We start from the raw sequence: 25,844 nt of genomic DNA, 5'->3' as shown, positions 1-25,844 counted from the left end.
TTAATGAAAGGAATTAAAGGCATACACAGGAAACAACACAGCTGTTCTCTGAATAGGAGGACATGATCGAACCAGATCAAGTTAGTTAGTTACCTGGGATTTGAGTCTGGGAGAAGGGAACGCAAATTACTGTGGAGAAGTGAATCCAACCCACAAACCCAGACTACCGTATCATATTGTGCAAAAACTATCCAACGCAATTAAATAGTGACATGTCAAGTATAAACACAGACCCAAAAAGCCCCATATCTATGTGATAATACACTCATAAGAGGAGTGAAACTATAACTCTGTGACTCGCCATAACCATCACTTAACCCTCCATACAAACAAAGGCTTTATCAATGGAGTCTGCAATGACAGATGTGTCCATTCTCACGTGCTTTCCCTCTGGGGGGAGAAGTGGGAGGTCTGGGCAACTACTATCTGATCTGCCACATCCACTCTGACAAACTGATGCGCACTGTTGTTCACAAACACACACACATGATCCACTTCACCTCTCCAACCCTTATGACTTGTCTATGTTCATTTTTCTATAAATACATGTGTTAAAATACTATAATGCTTCAAAAATGACTATGCATTTGTTCAAATTATACAGAATAATTTCTAAATGAACGCTATGGGATCCAATAGTGGATCTTAAAATCCAGAAACACAAAAATATAACATGTCACATTACTAAATTCACAGGTCATGAGTACATTTGGCACTCTGCGCATCATTATGCATGGATGCACACTTGTATGTTGAATAATTCACGTCAGATTACATAACATGCATAATACAAACTGCTGCCTGCTCTCAAGACGTTTTATAAACTAGTACATACCTTCTACTGACTGGCAGACTTCAGGCTGCTTGGAAAAGAATTCGGGGAAGCCCCTCCCAAGAGTTTCAGTTCAAGTTCTTCAGCTTTAGGATCTCACCAAACAGGGACATTTCAAGTATCCAAAACATTATAGTTATGCACATTATCCTTGTGATACGTTTCTGTACAAATGATAAGATGTTGTCAAATTATGTATTACAATGTGTTAACGTATAGAAGATCATCCCATTTTTAAGCCCCACATTAGCATTACACAGACGCTTGATAAAGCAAGACTCACCTAAAAGTGTTCACACTGTCCCATGTGCAGACAACTGTTACTGTATAGTTATCTTAAAAAGACACGATTCCTTTCTTCCACAGTCCCAGTAATAGACTCAACCTTTCAAAGTCCCTGTGTCAGTAACTGGTCTAAACGCCCCCCCCACATCCCCTGGTTGTTAGTGTGGTCCAGTCCTGGTGCTCCAGCCTCCATCCCTCTCTCAAAGCAGAGCAGAGTGAGTTGAGCCCAGCCTCCCTTTGCCCAGCAGAGTGCCTCCCTCCCTCCCTGCTTCCCTGCCTGCCAGCTTACTTCCCCCACGCAGCAGTTGCTAGGCGATTACTCTACTCCTCCAATCATCATGCGCTCATGAGTGGACGCTCGGTCCATCGCAGCGCCACACAGCTACAGTACACTACGCACATGCAGCGCAGACACAGTTCTACTGTAACTTGCTCACGTGGTCCCAAAAGGCAGGGACAAACGGGAGCTTTACTCGATTATTTAACCGGTTAAAGTCGTACTTACACAGAAAATACAGATGTGTACCCTAAGTACCATCTAACCTTGAAATGTGAACACATAAGACTGGAACACTGATCATAGTACCTTTTCATGCAGTTATCCTTCAATTTGACACCTGCTCAACTTGAAGATTTCATTATTTGATATTGACATTGGAATTGTTGTTCTATATGCTGTGGTTCATCCACTTTGTATGCAACAACTGTCAAATCAAATCAAATCAAATTTTATTTGTCACATACACATGGTTAGCAGATGTTAATGCGAGTGTAGCGAAATGCTTGTGCTTCTAGTTCCGACAATGCAGTAATAACGAGCAAGTAATCTAACTAACAATTCCAAAAAAAAACTACTGTCTTATACACAGTGTAAGGGGATAAAGAATATGTACATAAGGATATATGAATGAGTGATGGTACAGAGCAGCATAGGCAAGATACAGTAGATGATATCGAGTACAGTATATACATATGAGATAAGTATGTAAACCAAGTGGCATAGTTAAAGTGGCTAGTGATACATGTATTACATAAGGATGCAGTCGATGATATAGAGTACAGTATCAACGTATGCATATGAGATGAACAATGTAGGGTAAGTAACATTATATAAGGTAGCATTGTTTAAAGTGGCTAGTGATATATTTACATAATTTCCCATCAATTCCCATGATTAAAGTGGCTGGAGTAGAGTCAGTGTCATTGACAGTGTGTTGGCAGTAGCCACTCAATGTTGGTGGTGGCTGTTTAACAGTCTGATGGCCTTGAGATAGAAGCTGTTTTTCAGTCTCTCGGTCCCAGCTTTGATGCACCTGTACTGACCTCGCCTTCTGGATGACAGCGGGGTGAACAGGCAGTGGCTCGGGTGGTTGATGTCCTTGATGATCTTTATGGCCTTCCTGTAGCATCGGGTTGTGTAGGTGTCCTGGAGGGCAGGTAGTTTGCCCCCGGTGATGCGTTGTGCAGACCTCACTACCCTCTGGAGAGCCTTACGGTTGAGGGCGGTGCAGTTGCCATACCAGGCGGTGATACAGCCCGCCAGGATGCTCTCGATTGTGCATCTGTAGAAGTTTGTGAGTGCTTTTGGTGACAAGCCGAATTTCTTCAGCCTCCTGAGGTTGAAGAGGCGCTGCTGCGCCTTCCTCACGATGCTGTCTGTGTGAGTGGACCAATTCAGTTTGTCTGTGATGTGTATGCCGAGGAACTTAAAACTTGCTACCCTCTCCACTACTGTTCCATCGATGTGGATGGGGGTGTTCCCTCTGCTGTTTCCTGAAGTCCACAATCATCTCCTTAGTTTTGTTGACGTTGAGTGTGAGGTTATTTTCCTGACACCACACTCCGAGGGCCCTCACCTCCTCCCTGTAGGCCGTCTCGTCGTTGTTGGTAATCAAGCCTACCACTGTTGTGTCGTCCGCAAACTTGATGATTGAGTTGGAGGCGTGCATGGCCACGCAGTCGTGGGTGAACAGGGAGTACAGGAGGGGGCTCAGAACGCACCCTTGTGGGGCCCCAGTGTTGAGGATCAGCGGGGAGGAGATGTTGTTGCCTACCCTCACCACCTGGGGGCGGCCCGTCAGGAAGTCCAGTACCCAGTTGCACAGGGCGGGGTCGAGACCCAGGGTCTCGAGCTTGATGACGAGCTTGGAGGGTACTATGGTGTTGAATGCCGAGCTGTAGTCGATGAACAGCATTCTCACATAGGTATTCCTCTTGTCCAGATGGGTTAGGGCAGTGTGCAGTGTGGTTGAGATTGCATCGTCTGTGGACCTATTTGGGCGGTAAGCAAATTGGAGTGGGTCAAGGGTGTCAGGTAGGGTGGAGGTGATATGGTCCTTGACTAGTCTCTCAAAGCACTTCATGATGACGGATGTGAGTGCTACGGGGCGGTAGTCGTTTAGCTCAGTTACCTTAGCTTTCTTGGGAACAGGAACAATGGTGGCCCTCTTGAAGCATGTGGGAACAGCAGACTGGTATAGGGATTGGTTGAATATGTCCGTAAACACACCGGCCAGCTGGTCTGCGCATGCTCTGAGGGCGCGGCTGGGGATGCCGTCTGGGCCTGCAGCCTTGCGAGGGTTAACACGTTTAAATGTCTTACTCACTTCGGCTGCAGTGAAGGAGAGACCGCATGATTCCGTTGCAGGCCGTGTCAGTGGCACTGTATTGTCCTCAAAGCGGGCAAAAAGTTATTTAGTCTGCCTGGGAGCAAGACATCCTGGTCCGTGACTGGGCTGGGTTTCTTCCTGTAGTCCGTGATTGACTGTAGACCCTGCCACATACCTCTTGTGTCTGAGCCGTTGAATTGAGATTCTACTTTGTCTCTGTACTGGCGCTTAGCTTGTTTGATAGCCTTGCGGAGGGAATAGCTGCACTGTTTGTATTCAGCCATGTTACCAGACACCTTGCCCTGATTAAAAGCAGTGGTTCGTGCCTTCAGTTTCACACGAATGCTGCCATCAATCCACGGTTTCTGGTTAGGGAATGTTTTAATCGTTGCTATGGGAACGACATCTTCAACGCACGTTCTAATGAACTCGCACACCGTATCAGCGTATTCGTCAATGTTGTTGTCTGACGCAATACGAAACATCTCCCAGTCCACGTGATGGAAGCAGTCTTGGAGTGTGGAGTCAGCTTGGTCGGACCAGCGTTGGACAGACCTCAGCGTGGGAGCTTCTTGTTTTAGTTTCTGTCTGTAGGCAGGGATCAACAAAATGGAGTCGTGGTCAGCTTTTCCGAAAGGGGGCGGGGCAGGGCCTTATATGCGTCGCGGAAGTTAGAGTAACAATGATCCAGGGTCTTTCCACCCCTGGTTGCGCAATCAATATGCTGATAAAATTTAGGGAGTCTTGTTTTCAGATTAGCCTTGTTAAAATCCCCAGCTACAATGAATGCAGCCTCCGGATAAATCGTTTCCAGTTTGCAGAGAGTTAAATAAAGTTCGTTCAGAGCCATCGATGTGTCTGCTTGGGGGTATATACGGCTGTGATTATAATCGAAGAGAATTCTCTTGGTAGATAATGCGGTCTACATTTGATTGTGAGGAATTCTAAATCAGGTGAACAGAAGGATTTGAGTTCCTGTATGTTTCCTTCATCACACCATGTCACGTTGGCCATAAGACATACGCCCCCGCCCCGTCTTCTTACCAGAGAGATGTACATCTCTCTTGTTGAGAGTGACGTCTAAATTCCAACGTACCAATGGTTAATGAAGGCATATTACATTTACAGCACCCAACTTGCCATTTCGCACGCAGGGCATTCGTGAAATTGACAAATTATTCCAAATTGCATGTTCAAACCTACAGTTGAAACTAAACTGATCGGACAGTATGGTATTGTCCAGGCACACTGGGCCTGCAGCAGGGTATTAAGGGACATTACATCCAGAGCAAAGCAGAAAGCCAACCGCAGTAATAGCTTTTTGGACTCAGGAATCGCTCTTGTTCTCCTATTATCCAGGGGTGGCAGGGTGGCATACAAAGAGCATTATTTAAGGCCCTGAATCCTTTCTCCTCTATTTCGTGAGTTCTGACCCCGAAACGTTCCGTACATTAAGTACCCCTGGTTCTATTACTTAGCCTCTCTGCATTACATCAAGGACAGTGTGCAGATGGAATCTTATCTTTGACCTTCCTACTGATTACAGCCACACAGGTATGCAGCTTTTATCTCTGTTCTGGCCTTGTAACCAACAGCCACACAGCATCCAATAAGTGTTTTTGACAATATTGTTAGGTAGTAACATATTTACAATCTGTCACGTCTGCTCCTGCTCCTCCCCTCCAGCGTACGACGTCGCCATCATTACGTGCACCTGTGAATCATCATGATTCACACCTGGACTCCATTACCTTCCTAAATTCCTGCCCTTTACATGTCACTCTCACATATTCACTCACCAGGTTGGTATTGTTCTTGTTTATCGGCGTACTGCCTTATGTTAGTGTCGTGTTCTGGGTTTTGTTGTTTTAATAAAACGTTTCACGTGCTTCTGACTCACCGCCACATTATTACAGAATACCAACTCAAAATATGGAAGCAGCAGGACAACCGGACATCTCCCAGACGATCAATGAACAAGGTGACCTTCTTCGTCAACACCATGATCAGCTGGCTCAACTGGGGACGGCCATGGAAGATTCTACAACGTCTCAACAGAGGAGGACATTCTAGAGCCAGTCTACCCGACGAGTCAGCACACCAGCCCATCCAGCAACCCGCTCAGGTCATCGATACCCGTCTATCCCTCCCGGAGAAATATGGCGGGACACCATCCAAATGCCGTGGCTTCCTCCTTCAGTGCTCCCTCTATTTCACACATCAGATGGGAGCCCCCACCACCGAGAGGACTAAGGTTGCCACGGTTATTTCTCTGCTGACTGGGCGGGCATTGGAATGGGCCGTCTGGGAGAGAGGAGAGGAGGAGCTTGAGTCTTATGAGGGGTTCATGGCTCTGTTTAAATGTATTTTCAATCCTCCCGCAGAGGGCAGAGAGGGAGGTAAGCGTCTGCTTCAGCTCCAGCAGGGGAATCAGACGGCTGCTGAGTATGTGCTTACCTTCCGGACAGTATAAGCTTCCAGTGGCTGGAATGAGCCGGCGCTGAGCACGTTATTTAGAAGAGGTCTGCGCGAGGAGGTCCAGACGGAACTGGCCTGCCGAGATGACAACCTCACTCATTGCTATGGCCATCCGTCTGGATAACCTCCTCTGGGCGCGTCGGCATCCCCATCGCTTCTCTCCCTCCTTCCGCGAGTGTTTCGGGATCAGAGCCTGAACCCATGGCGGTAGGGGTCACACGCCTTCCCTCGGTGGAATGACACAGACGGATACAGCTGAGGCTCTGTTTGTACTGTGGCCAGGGAGGGCACAAGCGCCAGTGGTGTCTGTTACTTCAGAATCTGTGATCCACTAGAGCAGAGGGACGGTCGCGTGATGTTACATCCCCTGGACCAGGAGTGAGTATTCCATCTACTGCTCTTCCTGTTAGACTCTTTTTAGTACCCATCACTCTGGCTGACTGTCCCTCATGCCCTGTGTCTACAGCTTTAGTGGATTCTGGCGCCGCGGGGAACTTTATGGATCAGACCCTTGCCTCCTCTCTCAATATTACTACCTACCTGTTCTCCTCTCCATTTACGGTTCAAGGTCGCGACTGTTGGCCTCTAGGATCCGGAACCATCACACACATCACCCAACCACCCATCCTCACTGTGGAGCCCAATCACCAGGAAAACATTGCCTTCATTACCAGCGCACCAGTTCACAAGATCATCCTCGGCCTACCTTGGCTTCAGCGCCATAACCCTACCATCTCATGTTCGAGGATGAGAATCACCGACTGGTCACCTGAATTCCGGAAGACCTTCTTTCCTGTCCCCTGTCGTTCCACGTCGGTTGATAGTCCTGTGGTTGCCCTCCAGCCCAAAGGAATATCAGGATCTAAGGGAGGTATTCTCCAAGACCCGCGCTCCCTCCTCATCGCCCCCGGAGTGCCTACAATCTCATTTGCTTCTGGGAGGGGGATGAGTGGAAGACGGTGTTCAAATCAAATCAAATCAAAGTTTATTTGTCGCATGTGCTGAATACAACAGGTGTAGACCTTACAGTGAAATGCTTACTTACAGGCTCTAACCAATAGTGCAAAAAAGCTATTAGGTGAAAAATAGGTAGGTAAAGAAATAAAACAACAGTAAAAAGACAGGCTATATACAGTAGCAAGGCTATAGAAGTAGCGAGGCTACATACAGACACCGGTTAGTCACGCTGATTGAGGTAGTATGTACATGTAGATATGGTTAAAGTGACTATGCATATATGATGAACAGAGAGTAGCAATAGCATAAAAAGAGGGGTTGGCGGGTGGTTTGTGGTGGGACACAATGCAGATAGCCCGGTTAGCCAATGCACGGGAGCACTGGTTGGTCGGCCCAGTTGAGGTAGTATGTACATGAATGTATAGTTAAAGTGACTATGCACGATGTCTGGTCAATATGAGTATTTGGTTATGCCCTTTGGCTTAGCCAATGCTCCGTCAGGGTTCCAGGCATTTGTCAACAAGGTGTTCAGGGACATGCTCGGATGTCAGGTGATTGTGTACATCAATGACATCCTGATCTTCTCGACCAACCTGGAAGATCACATCACTCACGTTCAAGCAGTCCTGGAACGCCTCTTGGCTAACCACCTGTTCGTCAAGGCGGAGAAGTGCCAAATCCACCACAGGGCTGTCTCCTTCTTGGACTACCAAATCGGGGAGTGAGGATGGAGGACAAGAAGGTAGATGCGGTAAGGTCATGGCCATTTCCAATCACCATCAAGAGATTACAAAGTTTTTTGGGATTTGCCAAATTTTACCCCGCCGCTTCATCAGGAACTTCAGCGCCGTCACCACCCCTCTCACCTCCCTCCTCAAGGGTGGGCCTCGTAGGTTGTTTTGGTCTCCAGTAGCCGACGAGGCCTTTCATCTCCTCAAGGGGCCTTTCACCCCCGTCCCCTCGCTAAAACACCCAGATCCCACGCTACCTTTTGTGGTTGAGGTAGACGCATCGGAGGTGGATGTGGGGGCAGTTTTGTCACAAAGACAGGGGGACACCCTAAAATTGTATCCTTGTGCTTTCTTGTCCAGAGAAATATCCACCGCAGAGAGAAATTACGACGACTGCAATCGGGAGCTCTTGGCGGTGAAGTTGGCATTAGAGGAGTGGAGACACTGGCTGGTCAAGGAACCATTCATCATCCTCACCGACCATCGAAACCTTGAGTACACACGGACAGCGAGGAGACTGAATCCGCTCCAAGCCAGGTGGGCCCTCTTTTTCACCAGGTTCAACTATCGCCCAGGTTCTAAGAACATCAAGGCCAATGCCCTGTCCCATATCTACAATTCGGGAGAGGCTCCTGTCCAGAGGGCACCCATAATCCCATACTCCCGAGTCATGGGTCCAGGGGTTTGGGACGTAGATGTGGACATCCTCCAGGCTCTAAAGAGGGAGCCCGCACCCCGGAATTGTCCTCCCGTGCACATCTACGTTCCCACAGGGATAAGGGATCGGCTGCTGACATGGGCACACACAGCTGTCGTCGCAGGACATCCAAGTATTTCTCACACCATCCATTCCATCACTGAGAAATACTGGTGGCCCACCTTGGTGCAGGATGTTACATGGTACGTCAAGTCCTGTTCTGTGTGTACTCAAACCAAGTCCCACCGGGAATGCTCCAGCAGGGAAGCTCCTGCCACTTCCCGTACCTCAGCGACCTCGGTCCCATCTATCCATTGACATTGTTACTGATCTTCCCCCTTCTGATGGTTTGACCATTCATCATGGATAGATTATCCAAGACATGTCGATAAATCCCTCTTCCTGCCTTCCTGTCTTCCCACTGCTCTCCAGGTCGCTGAGGCACTCTTCCAACAGGTCTTCTGGTATTATGGCATCCCGGAGGACATTGTCTCGGACTGTGGCTCCCAATTCATATCCCAAGAATGGAGGGCCTTCTTGGAGAAGCTCGGGGTCACGGTTAGCCTCACTTCCAGGTATAGGCCTCAGTCTAAAGGACAGGTGGAGAGGATGAATCAGGAGCTAGGGGAGGTTCCTGAGGAGTCACTGTCAGGACCGGCAGGGTGAGTGTGCACGTTTTCTTCCTACGTCACTCCTCCACTGGGTTGACCCCCTTCCAGTGTGTTTTGGGTTTCCAGCCGGCCCTGGCCCCGTGGGCCCCGTGGACCCCGGAGCAGACCGTGGCTCCTGCGATAGATGAGGAAAAATGCGCACGTGAGACTCCAGCGAGAGCCATCCATCGTCAGAAGGAGCAGTGAGACCCCTGTGTTCCATCCTGGGGGTGGCGTCTGGCTCTCTACCAGGAACCTCCCACTCTGCCCTGCAAGAAACTGAGCCCCCAGGTGGTCGCCCGCCTTTGAACACTGTCTCTCCACTAACCTGCAGCACAGATATACAGATATACAGTGTGTAATAATAACAGAAAATTGGGCAACAAATAAAATCCTGGGTATGAAAATCATTCCTATGTGCATCAAGGACAGGGAACAGACAGCGGTAGACTGGTTATAAGCTACCGATACAGATTGTGCTGTCGTGCAAGAAAAGAAGAAGAGTGGGGAAAAGCAAAGCACAAATCACAATTGTGTTGTTCCAATCTCAATGGACGGTGGAAGCAGGAAAAGTGTATGGGAAATTGATGATCAGGTCATTGGGGCCACAGCCAGTTTTCCTGTGTGTGAAGAGCCCAGCCCATGTATTCTCTGTTAAACAAACAAGCACACCGCCTGCCTCAATAACATAAGTCAGACTCTGATATGTGCAGAGCGGGAGCCATGCCTGATACACTCTTAGAAAAAAAATGTGCTGTCTACAACCTGCCTCCATAGGAGAACCCTTTGAAGAACCATTTTTGGTTCCAGGTGGAACCCTTTTTAGTTCCATGTAGAATCCTCTGTGTAAAATGTTCTACATGGAACCCAAAAAACATTCCATCTGGAACCAAAATGGGTTCTCCTATTGGGACAGCCAAAGAACCCTTTTGGAACACATTTTTCTAAGAGTGTAGACGTGACAGTTGATATTGTTGTTGAAGGCGGGGTCAGGGGAATAGAGAGCAATGAACATGGCATGTTCCAGAGATATTTCTGTGACTCCGCCACAGTCAATGTCAAGCTGAGTGCGACAGTATATCACACCATAATCACAAACAGTTTGTGTCCCATTCACTTCAGCAAGCCACAAAACTGGGAGCAAACGTGGAGCAAAGGCCATCAGTGAATATACACGTACTGTCTGGACATTTGTTTTTTTCATGATGCTTTGAAGTGAGAAGGCTGAGACTGGATGAAGAATATGTTCTGAACACTTAACATGGCAGCCATGAATAAAGAATCATTCCCATTTTATACAGGCAGTGCTGTTCTCAGTCTGCCACCACTCTGTAGGTGTTGAGCTGTTCTCAGTCTGCCACCACTCTATAGGTGTTGAGCTGTTCTCAGTCTGCCACCACTCTATAGGTGTTGAGCTGTTCTCAGTCTGCCACCACTCTGTAGGTTTTGAGCTGTTCTCAGTCTGCCACCACTCTATAGGTGTTGAGCTGTTCTCAGTCTGCCACCACTCTGTAGGTGTTGAGCTGTTCTCAGTCTGCCACCACTCTATAGGTGTTGAGCTGTTCTCAGTCTGCCACCACTCTGTAGGTTTTGAGTTGTTCTCAGTCTGCCACCACTCTGCAGGAGTGTTGAGCAGTTCTCAGTCTGCCACCACTTTGAATGAGTGTTGAGCTGTTCTCAGTCTGCCACCACTCTGAAGGAGTGTTGAGCTGTTCTCTGTCTGCCACCACTCTGAAGGAGTGTTGAGCTGTTCTCAGTCTGCCACCACTCTGTAGGAGTGTTGAGCTGTTCTCACTCTGTAGGAGTGTTGAGCTGTTCTCAGTCTGCCACCACTCTGTAGGAGTGTTGAGCTGTTCTCAGTCTGCCACCACTCTGTAGGAGTGTTGAGCTGTTCTCAGTCTGCCACCACTCTGAAGGAATGTTGAGCTGTTCTCAGTCTGCCACCACTCTGAAGGAGTGTTGAGCTGTTCTCAGTCTGCCACCACTCTGAAGGAATGTTGAGCTGTTCTCAGTCTGCCACCACTCTGAAGAAGTGTTGAGCTGTTCTCAGTCTGCCACCACTCTGTAGGAGTGTTGAGCTGTTCTCAGTCTGCCACCACTCTGAAGGAGTGTTGAGCTGTTCTCAGTCTGCCACCACTCTGAAGGAATGTTGAGCTGTTCTCAGTCTGCCACCACTCTGAAGGAGTGTTGAGCTGTTCTCAGTCTGCCACCACTCTGAAGGAGTGTTGAGCTGTTCTCAGTCTGCCACCACTCTGAAGAAGTGTTGAGCTGTTCTCAGTCTGCCACCACTCTGTAGGAGTGTTGAGCTGTTCTCAGTCTGCCACCACTCTGTAGGAGTGTTGAGCCAAAGGCTTTCTGCTCACTTCTCAGATCTGTGTGGGTGGAGGTCTGTGGTGTGTGTGTGCATGTGTGAGCGTGTGTGTGCGCACGCTCGCGTGTATCAAGGTCTCCCTCAACCTAAAAATCTTCTTCCTCAGGGGATGTACCTGGGGCTCGGACGACTCCGGTCACCATCACCTCAAGGTGACCTCTCGCTCACAGATCGGTCTGTGCTCAATCAACTCCCAAAGGAGCTCCTAAGGCAACTACTACTCTTTGATTCTTCAGACAAATAATGATATACAACTCATACATGGTTGAATACTACTGTAGTCATGGCCTGAGGGAGATCATTTGCCTTTAATTAGCTTTGCGTTTGACTCAATCAGAAAAACACACAAGGTGAAGTTGTCTATGCCGCAGGGAGTTAGGCTGCATTTACAATCAATTACGGCACAGTACAAGTGATGTATCGTAAACAGGCAGGGAATAAACATTTGAGAAAATGAAGAATTTCGAAAGCCCTCTGCTGCTAGTAACAGGATATCAGGAGCACTTTCTGCATTGCGGCATGTCTGACAGAAATAAATGGGCACCCCTGGACCGTCTCAAACCAAGGCTCCACAGGTGAGCACCAGCATGGCTAAATATTCCTATCGCACGTCGTGTCTAGCACCTTGACGCTGAGCAAAGAGGAGATTCTCAAAAGAATTGAACGGGATCAACGAAATCCGGTGATCATGAGCAAAACACCGAGTGACAGGCATGCCCAGTATACAACCCAAAGTCACAATCGAGACACGCTAACGCCATCATTCATCTAAAGCTTGTCGACGGGCACGTTCACAGGGTTCACTTTTGATAGCAGTTGAGTCACACACAGCTTGTGTGACATAGCTAACGCAGCACGGCAAGCAACAACGCCACGATGGAGTGATGTTTCGCGGAACCAAATGGCCGTCATGGGCATTGGCTAGAGTGGCAGGGGCAAAAGAGATTGCTTTCACTGAGCACTATTGACAGCAATTAAGCAATGGGCTGTGAGTTGCTACAGTCTCTCCAATGATTTGACTGTGTTAGTAATGAAATAGGAGCACGTCAATGAGGCACTAAACACTTACCTCATAGTGAGGGAAATGCAGACGCTTCTCTCGACACTAATGTATGTTACTGTTGAATCGTTGCTGTTGCAGAAGTCGCTGGACATAACTACACAATCATCCAAGGTTCTGAGCTGAAACCCATCAACAAATCCAACGGAAAGCCCCAATATAGAAGGCCATTATATCACTCAGTACTCCTCTTATCCCCGCTCTAAAAAGCTAACCACGACCGTGGGCAGAAAGTATTATCTTAAGACAGGACAAACACATCTTCCATCAATGAAGCATGAGCAAATGTACAATGATGGTGCTCCTGTCTGGCAGCTAAAAGCCTCCCCCCCCTCCCCACCAAGAGCGGCTCACCTCAGACCGACCTCTCAGAAGAGCTTATCCTCTGACTAGAGATGTGTAGTATCTCCACGTGGTTGTCCGCAGCATAGCATACATTCAAACTGGGCTCAGATTCCAGTTCCAGTGTGAAGGACCAGTGAGTGACGTAGAGTCCATAGCTTTAAAACTAACAACCCCCCCCTGCCTGCCCTCCGCTCTCAGAGGAAAGGAAGCCAGTGTAGTGGCTCCACCAGGACAGACAGGGGCCTTTGGACAGCGTGGCACCTCCTATCCTGGCCAACTCGCTCACTCGTGCCTTCCTGTACGGCTGAGGGGGTGGAGGGATAGGGGAGCTCCTCAGGGCAGCAGGAAGGGACAATTTGGCAAGGGATATAATTTTCTAACCTGCTAATGACATGCTCTACTCCTTTAGTCTTAAACCAACATGGGTGACACTGATAGACATACAAACATCAACACTGCTCTTCCAAAACAAATCCCCATGGAATTACTTGTGACCTGAGCACAAGGATCCATCTGTCATAGATATGGGGGGAAAAAAATCTACCCAGCGGTAAACTATTATTCCTACACTAATTATTCAAGGGAAGAATGGCTCTAGATGACCGCTTAAATGATGGTGATGACGCCAGCGGTCTAACCTCAATTGTAAAACATATCATGGAGATCGGTGAGCGCACACACAACAGGAAGTGCACCGATTGTCTATAACACTGCACTTCCCCCTAGTGGTCAAAATGTCTAAATGATACTGCCTCACATTGGAACTTCAAACAGATGTTTCGAGAAGAGAAATACCATCCCAATTAACATATTACAAAAAGGATATTTCTTGTGGTGTAAATAACCTGCTTTGCACTTTCATGTCCTCCTCATGTGATGTAAACACATTGTATAAACACAACTTAAAATCCACTGCCTCAGTGACACACCTCAAAGAATGTAAATGGCAGGCCTGCACGCTTATTTTGCAGATATCAAAGAAAATCCAAGACCTCCCACAAAGCCTCATTATTTCCAGTGTGGGTATCATCAGTCCACTGATACAGATAGTTACCAGATAGTTACAGCCCACAGGAGGTTGGTGGCACCGTAATTGGGGAGGACAGGCTCGTGGTAATGGCTGTAGTGGAATAAGTGGAATGGTACCATGTGTTTGATGCCATTCCATTCGCTCCGTTGCGGCCATTATTATGAGCTGTCCTCCCCTCAGCAGCCTCCTTTGCTACAGCCACTATCTGAGGTGAGTCATACTGGATGGTGTATTGAAAGCTGAATCCACAAAGGTAAGGCGTAATGCTGAGGTGCTTACCTCCCACAGAGACTTGAACTCCCTCTGGTCGATGCGGAGGAGTTCACTGAATTCCCGGGTGACAATGGTGGCGTGCCGAGGGGTGTTATCCAGGATCGACTCCCCAAATGCTGTCCCAATACCCAGAGTGCAGATTGTGACAGCATCCTACAAGAGACACTGAAAATGATCTCTGCTTGGATGGTTCCTCGTTGTTTTCAAAAGAGGAAGAGACAGGGAGGAGGTAGGGGGACTATGCTAATCAAATGTTTTTAATCCCCTTAAAAATGGGCCTTGCCTTAAAAAATGGGACTCAAAATGCTGGCTTTGGCAGTGATCAGATCACTCCAAAAGGTGGGACGCAATCTAGCAGATCTGAACACTTGCATTAGACAGAGGGCTTCTAAAATCACTCCAATCAACAGAGGGCCTGCCAGGCAGACTAGAGCACATGGGGCGCTGGTAATTATAGGAAAAGACTCCTGGTGTCCCCAAGGTTACCAATCTCAGAAGATACAAATCACTGTGAAGTAGAGTGCCCTTTCTAGTTGGCTCTTCAGATGAGCTCCAGGGTTAATGTACATCTTGATCTCCTCATGCACACGTTACAGTGCAGTTCATCCTTTGACGTGAGAGGAGACCAACTAACTAATAGAATCGAAGGTATTGAAAATATTTTCTCCCATGTCAGGCAATTAGGGTTGCAAAATTCTGGGAACTTTCAATAAATTCCCTGGTTTCCCAGAAATCCTGGTTGGAGAATTCCGAATTTCCTGGTTTTTAACTTCTGATTCCGGGAATCCTCCAACCGGGAATTAGGAAAAACCTGAGAAATTATTGAAACTTCAAGGAATTTTGCAACACTACAGGCAAACCATAAGGAATATTAATCATGTATTTATTGTAGGAAAGTGGACACACCTCTGATATATCTCATTTGGTATTTAATGATTGTATGCATAAATATTAACTGTTGCTATAGTACAATTTATTTTGGAACCAAGGAATGGATTGAATACAATACAGGGTAGTGATTTATATTACACAGAAAAGTAATTCAAAGTAAGGGAGGTCATTTCATTCTGCCGTTTCATTTTGCAATCTTGTTCATTTGCTATTTTTCATGCCATCTACTGTTTTTTAGCATCTACTCAATAAAGTATATCGCTTTTCATTAAAGGCAGTGTTTCCCCTATATTAATTTAGCAGCAGCATGCTAGCTGTTCCTGTAGAATTCCAGTCGATGGCTTGCGAAACTACCTTCAACTTCCTTCAAACTACACTGACTTTGGCTAAGTCAAAATCTCCCACTGTCCCTTTAAGATCAGTGTGAAGATCACAACTTTTATTTGTAGCAAACAGAGCGAGCAGTGGCACGAATGAGAGACACAAGTGCACAGCCACCTATAGTGCTGTGGCGCACATCAGTTATATTTCCGATGGTGTCAACATAATTACAGTTTCGTGCATTTTGGAGGAGAATATCTTTTTTTTTGTAAGTGACCAGAAGTGACCTCAGTAGTTCTACAAAACAAATCTCCCGGTGGTCACCCCCTCGGCAAAGAGCAATAGAGCCCCATATTGGAAGTGTCAAAATACCCATAAAACATACAGCTCAAACAATAAGGGCTGTGTTTTGTGTAGGCTAACCCTGGCGTAAAGATTTGATAACCATGTAAATCTCTCTCAGACAAGTTGACTTTTATCAATATATTTGGCTCTATTTACTCTTTGATTCGAAAATGCTAATTAGCATGAATTTAGACATCATACAAGACTACAAATCCCTGCAAGCTCCTGTACGTCATCGCTAGCTAACCCCTTTGCTAAACGGTATTGTGTCAATTTAAAACTTGCACAAGGCAGTTCACAAATAAATGTAGCCAATTTATTTGTTACTACATTTAGCTAACATTAGACAGTTAATCCAAGATTCGAGCCTTTGCCTTGATTCGGCAGTCTCATCCAGAAAATCATGGTATTTGTAGTTCTTTATGATAGCCAATTAGCATTTCATTTTGGGAGGGAAATGGGAAAAATGTGTGGTGGAAAAACGATTGGAACAATTTCCCTGTTTGACCGCTAGGGTGTTATGACTAATACTGTGCTACTCTATCAACCCCTCCTCCCAACAGTCTGACAAGGATATCCTCAAAGCTTTAAACAGTAATATGTAACTTTTTGGGCGACCCGGCCAAATGCACATAAAAATGTGAGTTCTAGATCTGTCATTCTCATTGAAAGAAAGTCTAAGATGCGGTAGATCTGTTCTATGTGCACTATTTCTATGGGTCCCGTTCAAAAGTTTTGTTTTTGAGTCTTTTATTTTTAGTTTTGTACACCAGCTTTAAACAACTGAAAATATAATAATTGGGGTTAGGTAAAATATATTGTTTGTCACAGCAGTTTAGATACAGTGATTATCTACGCTATACATGCTTGTTTTGTCAAATAAACAGAAATGGGGTGAACTATTCAATTTTTTTGCAAGGAAATGGCAAAGGGATTTCTGCGTAGTGCATCTTTAATATTATTCCTAACCACCTGTGGTTTCAAGTCTAGAATATAAACAACAAGAACCTAGTTCCAGTCTCCACCATACCCCAATCCAGCAGGTGGAGGTAATGCACCGTCTGGTTTGAACTCCACCATAACCCCCTCCCAATATACCTGATGATTTGCTGTCTCTGACACTTTGACATCAAGTGAGCCAGAGATGACAGCATACCAGCTGGTACCAATATCTCCTTGACGGTATACTGTAAAAGAAAATACACGAGGTGAGAACAGATTCTCATATTCTAGAGCCTTGTTTTAGCATACAGGTCTTTTGAACATGAAGCCAAGACTTACATGTGATACCCTTCTCTAGACATTCGTAGAATCCACACAGGCATATCTGCTGTAGAAGGCTAGGGTGGAACCGCTCAAAGGCCTTCACACATTTCAGCCTGGCCAGGATGATGTCCACATCTTCCCCAGAGCGTTCAGCGGGTCTAGATAGATGGAGAGGACATATCCTTATTGGTCAGTTATTCTGCACAACGTTAGAGAATTAGGAAAATAATTGTTTGTGACAATTCTCCCTGGAGAGCACCCACCCGTCAGACATTCAGCTCCATTCATATCCCCTCGATTAGAGTCAAAAACAGATTGAAAATGTTTGCAAAATGGCTGTTTATGTTACATTTTTAAACTTACTTCTATCGCTTAACATGTCAAACTATTTTATACAAAAGTTGTTAACGTTGTTTATTCGAATTTAAACTTTAAAGTTAAATAAAATCGACGACTTGTAGCTTACTCACCACAGCGGATTGTTTGTGTACTGATTTGGAGAGCACATGCCGACCCAGACCATAGTTATCCAGAAAGAATGTTCTATGTCAGTGGCATTCAAACTCTTTCAGCAGGGACCCCATTTCTCCCGACATAATTTCTGGGGACCCTATTTTCTTCCTGACAGAATTTCTGAGGACCCTATTTTCCCCCCCCCAGAATGTCTTGCGATCCCACTCTAAATTTAACAACCTTAAAATCGGTAAATTTAGATTTTTACATCAACAAATAACCTTCAATTCATTGCATTTTCATCTCTTATCAAAATGAAAAGAAACCGATAAATACATTTACTCAATAAAATTGCATCTTACAAATTATCTTTCTCAAAAACGTTTGTATATTGTCCCATACAATAATCTGTAGTCTTAATATTTTGTTCCTTAAAACCTCTTAAGGATTAGCCCCTTTTTTTCAATTTTCGCCTAAAATGACATACCCAAATCTAACTGCCTGTAGCTCAGGCCCTGAAGCAGGGATATGCATATTCTTGGTACCATTTGAAAGGAAACACTTTAAAGTTTATGGAAATGTGAAAGGAATGTAGTAGAAAATAACACAATAGATCTGGTAAAAGATAATACAAAGAAAAAAACAACCATTCTTTTGTATTTTTTTTTGTACCATCTTTGAAATGCAAGAGAAAGGCCAATATGTATTATTCCAGCGCAGGTGCAATGTAGATTTTGGCAGCAGTGTATGTCTAATGTTCTAGACTGATCCAATGAACCATTGTATTTATGTTCAAATGTGCCTAATTTGTTTGGTAATAACTTTTCATGTTAAAAATTGTGCACTCTCCTCAAACAATCACATGGTATTCTTTCACTGTAATTGCTACTGTAAATTGGTCAGTGCAGTTCGATTAACAAGAATTTAAGCTTTCTGCCAATATCAGATATGTCTATGTCCTGGGAAATGTTCTTGTTACTTACAACCTCATGCTCATCGCATTAGCCTACGTAAGCTCAACCATCTCATGGAAGAGACACCGTGCTTATTTCAGGAGAGCTTGGGCTGGAGTGACATGTTGTCCCAGGGCTCTCAGCCTCAGTGGTGTAAGACATTTTTGACTGTCAAAATTATAGGCACTCTGCCTTAGAAGCCAGTAAATTATCTGTTATTTTTAAATTATCTGTCTATTTGTCAGTGTTGTCAACGTCTTGTAAATATTAATGGATCCAGCTCTCCTTCTGCCCCTGTAAATAAATACCACCATTTTGCACCTGATTCTTCGCACCCCCTCACAAGACCGTGTTGGATCCACTATCTTGCATTCACATTACACTGTTGAATTACTTGCCACAGGTAATGTATATATATAAAATACAACATATTTCACTGACCTATAGCCTGGGGGTAAAGTGCGGGAAAAATATATCATTTTTCTGGCACACTTTCAACTCCCTAGTGGTGCAATAACTTCCCAGTACTGATAAAGTGTAACAACATGACTGGACGCAGATTTGGGAAGATACTTCCTAAATGTGAGGTACACAGCTGCATATTCAGCTATTCCTATTTCCTGTCGTTCCCTTCCTACACACCGGCAATATTTTAAGCCCCAAATTGCATCATGTGAGTTAAACATTTTCCTCGTGGCATATTATAGCTGCTTGTTCTGTACCTTACTAGCCGACTATGGGATCAAACATATTTGAGAGACTACCAACTGTCTTGGTAGCTGGTATAGGCCCTTTGATACCTGTTGTGTTTAATGCACGACCGAGTATAACAATGCACATATGAAATTCTATATTTAGCCATTCACATTGTATTTGCACTTACATTTGGTGGGGAAAGTGACACAACCAACCAAAGTCAAATCAAAAGTCTGTACTGTAAATGTCAAATGTCTATATCATATGGCGAGTCATGTTTGCCGGTGGGGGATAATGAGCCACACCAAAAGCAACTCATTTAAGCTGCACTGCCTAAAGTGCCTAGTACTCTCTACAGTGACAAAGGGACATGTATTGTGTAAACACATCTGGCAAGCTGTGATGGCCGTGTGGCTAATGCACTTTGAACCTGCCCTTAGAACGGTTGTGTATCTCTCTCTCTCTCTCTCTCTCTCTCTCTCTCTCTCTCTCTCTCTCTCTCTCTCTCTCTCTCTCTCTCTCTCTCTCTCTCTCTCTCTCTCTCTCTCTCTCTCTCTCTCTCTCTCTCTCTCTCTCTCTCTCTCTCTCTCTCATGGAGGTGATGGTACAGAATGGAGAGACTGTAGAGAAGTAGGTTTCCTGGAGCATTGGGGCCTCTTTCTTTCCTTTCTCCTGCAGCCTTATCCACAGCTCCGTATTTAGAGCAGTGGGCCCAGAGAACCCCCGGGAATAAACCATGTCAGCCACCGCATCATCTCCTCCCTGTGTTACAAGTCATTTTCCAGACAGGTAAAGTTGCATCATGCTCCTCGGGGGGCAAAGCTAGAATGGCACGTTTAAAGCTCTAGACTAGAGCAATCAACAGTGAAACGACCACAACCTCCCACCTGTATCACCTAATAGATGTCTTTGGTGGTTCAACACATGCCCTTTCTATTTAAAATGCTGTTAGAAAGCACATATAATCCAAGAAGTATTCGCTTGTGTTTACAAATTCTCACTGGACAATAAGAATCAAATAAGTCCGTGTAGAGTATTTCTGACCTAAGGTTACATTCTGCATGAAGAGTAGTGCAGTAGAAGTAGGAAAATAGCAACATTGATTTTCTAGAAGGATCATCCCTTGGTTTCCAACTCGTGACCATCATGGGGAGTTCTGTATCTGTCAGTCATAAATAGAGGATGAACATTCAACTCTCAATGACTGATATTTCCATCTAATAATTTACACAGTAGTACACCATAGTCACTCAATAGACCGCATGGGGTGCACCCACAGTGGGGGACCATAGCATAGCAGTGTGTTTGTAAATACATCACTGGTTCTTGTCCATCTTCTCGTGACATTTGGTGTAAACGATCTCGTAATTAAAGAGCGTAACCTACTATTACTTTCAGAATCATCAGTTAGTAGTATTATATGTTAATTAGGAATGATGGCACATCCACGCTCTGAATCAGTTCATATCGTGTTTAGAAATGGGCTGTATCTAGAATATAAACATACGTAGGCTAGAGCAGTGTTTCATATGGCATATTTATGAAGACATATTATATAGGCATAAACCTAGCGATATTCACTGTATCAAATTCACCCGTTAGACAACATATGGTAGCCTAAAAAGAGTGCATTGCGGAGGATAACCTGCTTCTGTGAGGCAAGCAAACAGGCTACACTGGTCCCATTGCAAGGAAATGCCTAAAACGTAGTAGTCATCTCCAAATTCAGACGAAAACACAGCGTAGTGTGAAAAGTACGAAGTTGGTTTCAAAAGACATTTTAAAGAAATGTGGAATTACCTTTTATCAAGGCAAATAATCCAATCTGCAGAGGCAGAGGAATGGCCAGAGGTGTGCGCCGCTACCATTTTCGGAGAGATCATAGACCCGGTGAAAGGAAGACTTGCATCAGCAGCTCTTTTTATTGGTCTATTCCCTTATCCCTCCTGCTCTTCAAATGCATCGTTGAATTTGACGCCTTTTTGTGATCCCTTTTCACGCAATACGTTACTTGAGTGGAACGTTAATGATGGTTGGGAGACGGGGGATTATATTCTGAAAACAATTTATAGGATCATTTTTAGCCTACGAGTTACAACTGTAAAGCTGGCAAGTTTCCAAAAAACAATACAGACATGGGAGCTTTTGCCAGACTTCAGCTCTCCAGACCGGTTTACACTTTTGGGAAAAAATACCTACTACAATACAAAAACAATAGACTGTGCGACAACATGTGACGCAAGTAAGGTTCAAAGTCATTTAAGAGGAAATCTGCGATTGGTACACCCAATGTTGGACTTTTAAATGAATGATATACATCCATTGATTCTTGAAGCATATAACTTATAAATAAGCTTACATACCCCATACATACCCCATTAAAACCCATGAGCTTGTTTTATTTCATTGTTTGTAAGCAATGTAATTGTAAACTTACATTGTATAGCATCAAAACATGATTCTATAAGGGCACAAGGCGAGACCCATATGCAGACACAGAAGGCAGATGGTTGAGCTCCGATATTTATTATAACACAAGGGGTGGGAAAAAAGGCAGGTCGGATACAGGCGAGAGTTCATGAACCAGGTCAGAGTCCAAACAGTACAAGGCATTAGGCAGGCTCAAGGTCAAGGCAGGAAGAATTGTCAGGCAGGCGGGGTCAGTGTCAAGACAGGCAAGGGTCAAAACCAGGAATACTAGAAAAAACAGAGACTGGGTAAAATAGAAGCTAGGAGATAAACTCGGGTTGACTTGAAAAACAAGACGAACTGGCACAGAGAGACAGAAAACCATAGGTTATTTACACCGGGGGGATGATGAGCAACACCTGGGGGGTGGAGACAAGCACAAGGACTGGTGAAACAGATCAGGGCGTGACAGGTTCAAACTACAATTCGGATGATGGATGGTCAGTCCTTCAATCCGAAGCTCTGTATATGCATTTGAGAGTGTTTACATGTCTACAGCCCCATCCCTCAGCTGTTTCCCAAAGCAGTGGTGGGTGGCTGCTTTTTTGTTGTTTGCATTGCAGATTGCCCCTTTTAAAGACAGTCTTTGCAATAGCTCAGTATTTACAACCTTGCCTGGGACCTAAAACAGTGGCAGCGTTGACAGCCAAGGTTTGATGGAAATCGGTTACAGTGGTGCCGTGACTCGTATCTCCAGAGAGCTGATATCGGTCAGCTGCTGGGGTTGCTGCGGAGAGGAGGAGGTGGTCAAATGAGCTTGAATGTAGGGGTGAATGTAACCGAGGTAATGTGCTGGGTTGTCACCTTAGTGGTGATGAATAAAAGAAGCCAGCTATTTCCTCCGGAAAGGAAGCTACTGTGGCTTGGAATAATTATGTTCAGATTTTGTGGATACAAAGCCATTATGACTATGGTGGTTCGATTGCAGTAGATTATACAAACACTGTAAATGCACGGCCACCAGAGAGATGCTACTGAGTTGATGGGATGACAAAGCAAAGCAGACAAGCAATAAAAACCACAATAGCTGTGAAGGCCAGTCACCACGGTGACAGCACTGCAGCAAAACGAGTGGGAGGATATAGAGGGAAACAGTTAAATGCTTTTATTTCCACGGTAAGGAAGAACCTGCAGTCAGCCCATGGTAGGTCATGAATAGTCAATATTGGAATGACACACTGGTACGCTGTGGATAACGGGACAATAAAAGTGTAAATTTCACATTCATGTAGGCTAATGCCTGCTTTACATTTGGCAACCTGAGAAAGATTCCTGTGTTTTGTGTTTTTGCAAAAATATGTAATTAACATCAAACTGGTTCACTCAAATCACTCTGGCTTCCAACCGTCTCTCTGATTGATTTGGAGAACTTCTTGCACTCTGTGCTCAGGCATTCAGATGAATAGGAACCATAGGAGTCCTAAGGTAGCTAGACACAGGCTCTGCCACTCTCATTCCACTGCAACACACACTGACTACAACAACACCAAAAAAAGCAACTCAAGCCCAATGGGCTCTTTGGATTGGCAGGAGGGGACGGTTCCACATCCTGCAGATGTATCCCATATACAATATCCGATGTCCAGACGGTGTGTGTGCTATACCCAGGGAATCAAGTGGCAGCAGCTGCTGAAGACAGATGTGCCAAACAGCATGATTTAAATGGCCAGGGGAAGGGGAATTCAGTGCTAAAGGGTATTAGTATGCCATGCAGGGAGGCAGACGTATAGTGTGATATTTGGAGGATCGTACAGGAAGGGTCCGGTGAAGTCAAGTAACAGGAAGCTAGTACAGGCAGGGAATAACATTTGCTTCTGTCTGCTCTATAGTATACTTGGCTGCTATAATGACGGCAGAATCCATTTTTATTCACATTGCACACCATGTCTTCTCCTGAAAACAGTATCTAATCTCATTTATGAACCGTTGGAGCTGTGCCTGTGACTGCGGAGGAGAGAAAGATAGAATTCATAAACAGTATCACATTTATCACAATGTTAAGTTGTTTCTTGTCCTTCCCTTTAACAGTTGACTTGGAAACGTGAACGTAATGGCTATGTTGTTATCTTGCCTCATTAGATGTGGCAGTATTTTGTTTTAAATCCACTATGTGTTTGTTAGCTAGACTGTAATTCGTGTTTGAAAGTTCCATCTGACTGCAGTTTTTAGTCCAAAATGACCTCACTGAACTGGGAATAAAAACTATGTGCGGTATTACATTAATTAACCAGGGCACTTACACAGTATAGATGGCAAAGTGGGTGGGGTTATATCCTTCCTGTTTGGCCCTGTCCGGGGGTGTCATCGGATGGGGCCACAGTGTCTCCTGACCCCTCCTGTCTCAGCCTCCAGTATTTATGCTGCAGTAGTTTATGTGTCGGGGGGCTAGGGTCAGTTTGTTATATCTGGAGTACTTCTCCTGTCCTATCCGGTGTCCTGTGTGAATTTAAGTATGCTCTCCCTAATTCTCTTTTTCTCTCTTTCTTTCTCACTCTCGGAGGACCTGAGCCCTAGGACCATGCCTCAGGACTACCTGACATGATGACTCCTTGCTATGCCCAGTCCACCTCCAGTTTCAACTGTTCTGCCTGTGATTATTATTATTTGACCATGCTGGTCATTTATGAACATTTGAACATCTTGGCCATGTTCTGTTATAATCTCCACACGGCACAGCCAGAAGAGGACTGGCCACCCCACATAGCCTGGTTCCTCTCTAGATTTCTTCCTGGGTTTTGGCCTTTCTAGGGAGTTTTTCCTAGCCACCGTGCTTCTACACCTGCATTGCTTGCTGTTTGGGGTTTTAGGCTGGGTTTCTGTCCAGCACTTTGAGATATCAGCTAATGTACGAAGGGCTATATAAATAAATTTGATTTGATTTGATATAGATGATTTTTTAAGTTATTATTTTGACATGAGATTATCATTGTCATCATCATCATTGCCATAATCATACTACTGATATGATTTAGGAGCATTTCTGATCTATCTCACCCATGGAGGAGGTCAGAGACAACAACCAGGACTGCCAGGACAACAACCTCTCCCTCAACATGAGCAAGACAAAGGACACGCCCCCATTCACATCGACGGCGCTGTAGTGCAGCGGGTCAAGAGTTTCAAGTTCCTTGGTGTCCACATCACCAACAAACTATCATGGTCCAAACACACCAAGACAGTCTTGAAGAGGTCACGACACCTTTTCCCCCTCAGGAGATTGAAAAGATTTGGCATGGTTCTCCAGATCCTCAAAAAGGTATACAGCTGCACCACTGAGAGCATCCTGACCATCACCGCCTGGCATGGCAACTGCTCGGCATCCAACCGTAAGGCGCTAGAGAGGGTAGTGCGTACAGCTTAGTACATCACTGGGGTCAAGCTTCCTGCCATCCAGGGCCTATATACTAGGAGGTGTCAGAGTAAGGCCCCAAAAAATTATTATTTTAATTTAATTTTTTTATTTAGTTTATTTAGTCAATATTGTCTTGACTCTATTTTCTTAAAACTGAATTGTTGGTTAATAAAGAGCTTGTAAGCAAGCATTTCACGGTAAGGTATACTGCTGTTGTCTTTAGCACGTGTGACAAATAACATTTGATTTGATTTGTTCCCAGCAATTGTATTTTCTCTCAGAAGATGGCAGCATTGACCGTTTCTTCTCGAAGGGAAACCTATCAGGGTTCATTCTGTCCAGTAACATCATGATATCCTTTATTTTCAAATTTTTGAATACTGCTTACTTATCCAACTGGGCACAGACCACAACTCACATACCCACATACGACTGTCAAGTCTGATCTACTGTTGTAGATTCGGTCTAACTGTTGTGTGATGGCGACAAACCAACCACAAGTTGTGTTTCAGAACGGCAATTGCCATCAACTGAAGGGAAAGTTTGCTGCCATCCCCATAGTTACTCCTTCTCATCTGAGGTGGAATTTGTGAGTTGGTCAGGAGGATGGGGTCATGTGAGCAGTTTCTGCGCAGGCTTGGGCATACAGTGCATGGCAGCTGCACCATGCAACCGCATGACATTCACCCTGCCAATTAACGCTATACCACACTGCCTATATAGGCTAGAATTAGTGATCACTGTCGCCAAGTTTATATTTTCAATTAAACAGTCAACCAC

The 25,844-nt window shown here is 45.1% G+C and overlaps 1 protein-coding gene across 5 annotated transcripts in view; it reads right to left on the bottom strand.

Annotated features, from left to right (window-relative positions):
• The window catches only part of LOC112225240 (rap guanine nucleotide exchange factor 4), a 54,881-nt gene extending 33,698 nt beyond the window's left edge, over positions 1 to 21,183 (bottom strand). For 2 of the 5 annotated variants that reach the window (XM_024388997.2, XM_024388998.2), the window contains exons 1-4: positions 21,044 to 21,182; positions 17,157 to 17,299; positions 16,974 to 17,062; positions 14,325 to 14,471 (exon numbers count right to left, since the gene is read on the bottom strand). In XM_024388997.2, the coding sequence (XP_024244765.1) occupies positions 14,325 to 14,471; positions 16,974 to 17,062; positions 17,157 to 17,299; positions 21,044 to 21,126 (462 nt within the window). In that variant the 5' untranslated portion in view covers positions 21,127 to 21,182. Of the gene's footprint in view, positions 1 to 835; positions 997 to 1,115; positions 1,320 to 13,024; positions 13,197 to 14,324; positions 14,472 to 16,973; positions 17,063 to 17,156; positions 17,300 to 21,043 lie in introns of those variants that run through there. The other 3 variants (XR_002949551.2, XM_024388999.2, XM_024389000.2) reach the window with 3 other exon arrangements.
• Between the last annotated feature and the right edge of the window lie 4,661 nt (positions 21,184 to 25,844).

This window comes from Oncorhynchus tshawytscha, linkage group LG26, assembly GCF_018296145.1.
Source record: "Oncorhynchus tshawytscha isolate Ot180627B linkage group LG26, Otsh_v2.0, whole genome shotgun sequence".
NCBI classification, from domain to species: domain Eukaryota; kingdom Metazoa; phylum Chordata; class Actinopteri; order Salmoniformes; family Salmonidae; genus Oncorhynchus; species Oncorhynchus tshawytscha.
Note: the sequence above shows the minus strand (reverse complement) of the source record. Positions and strands in the feature narration are given on the sequence as shown.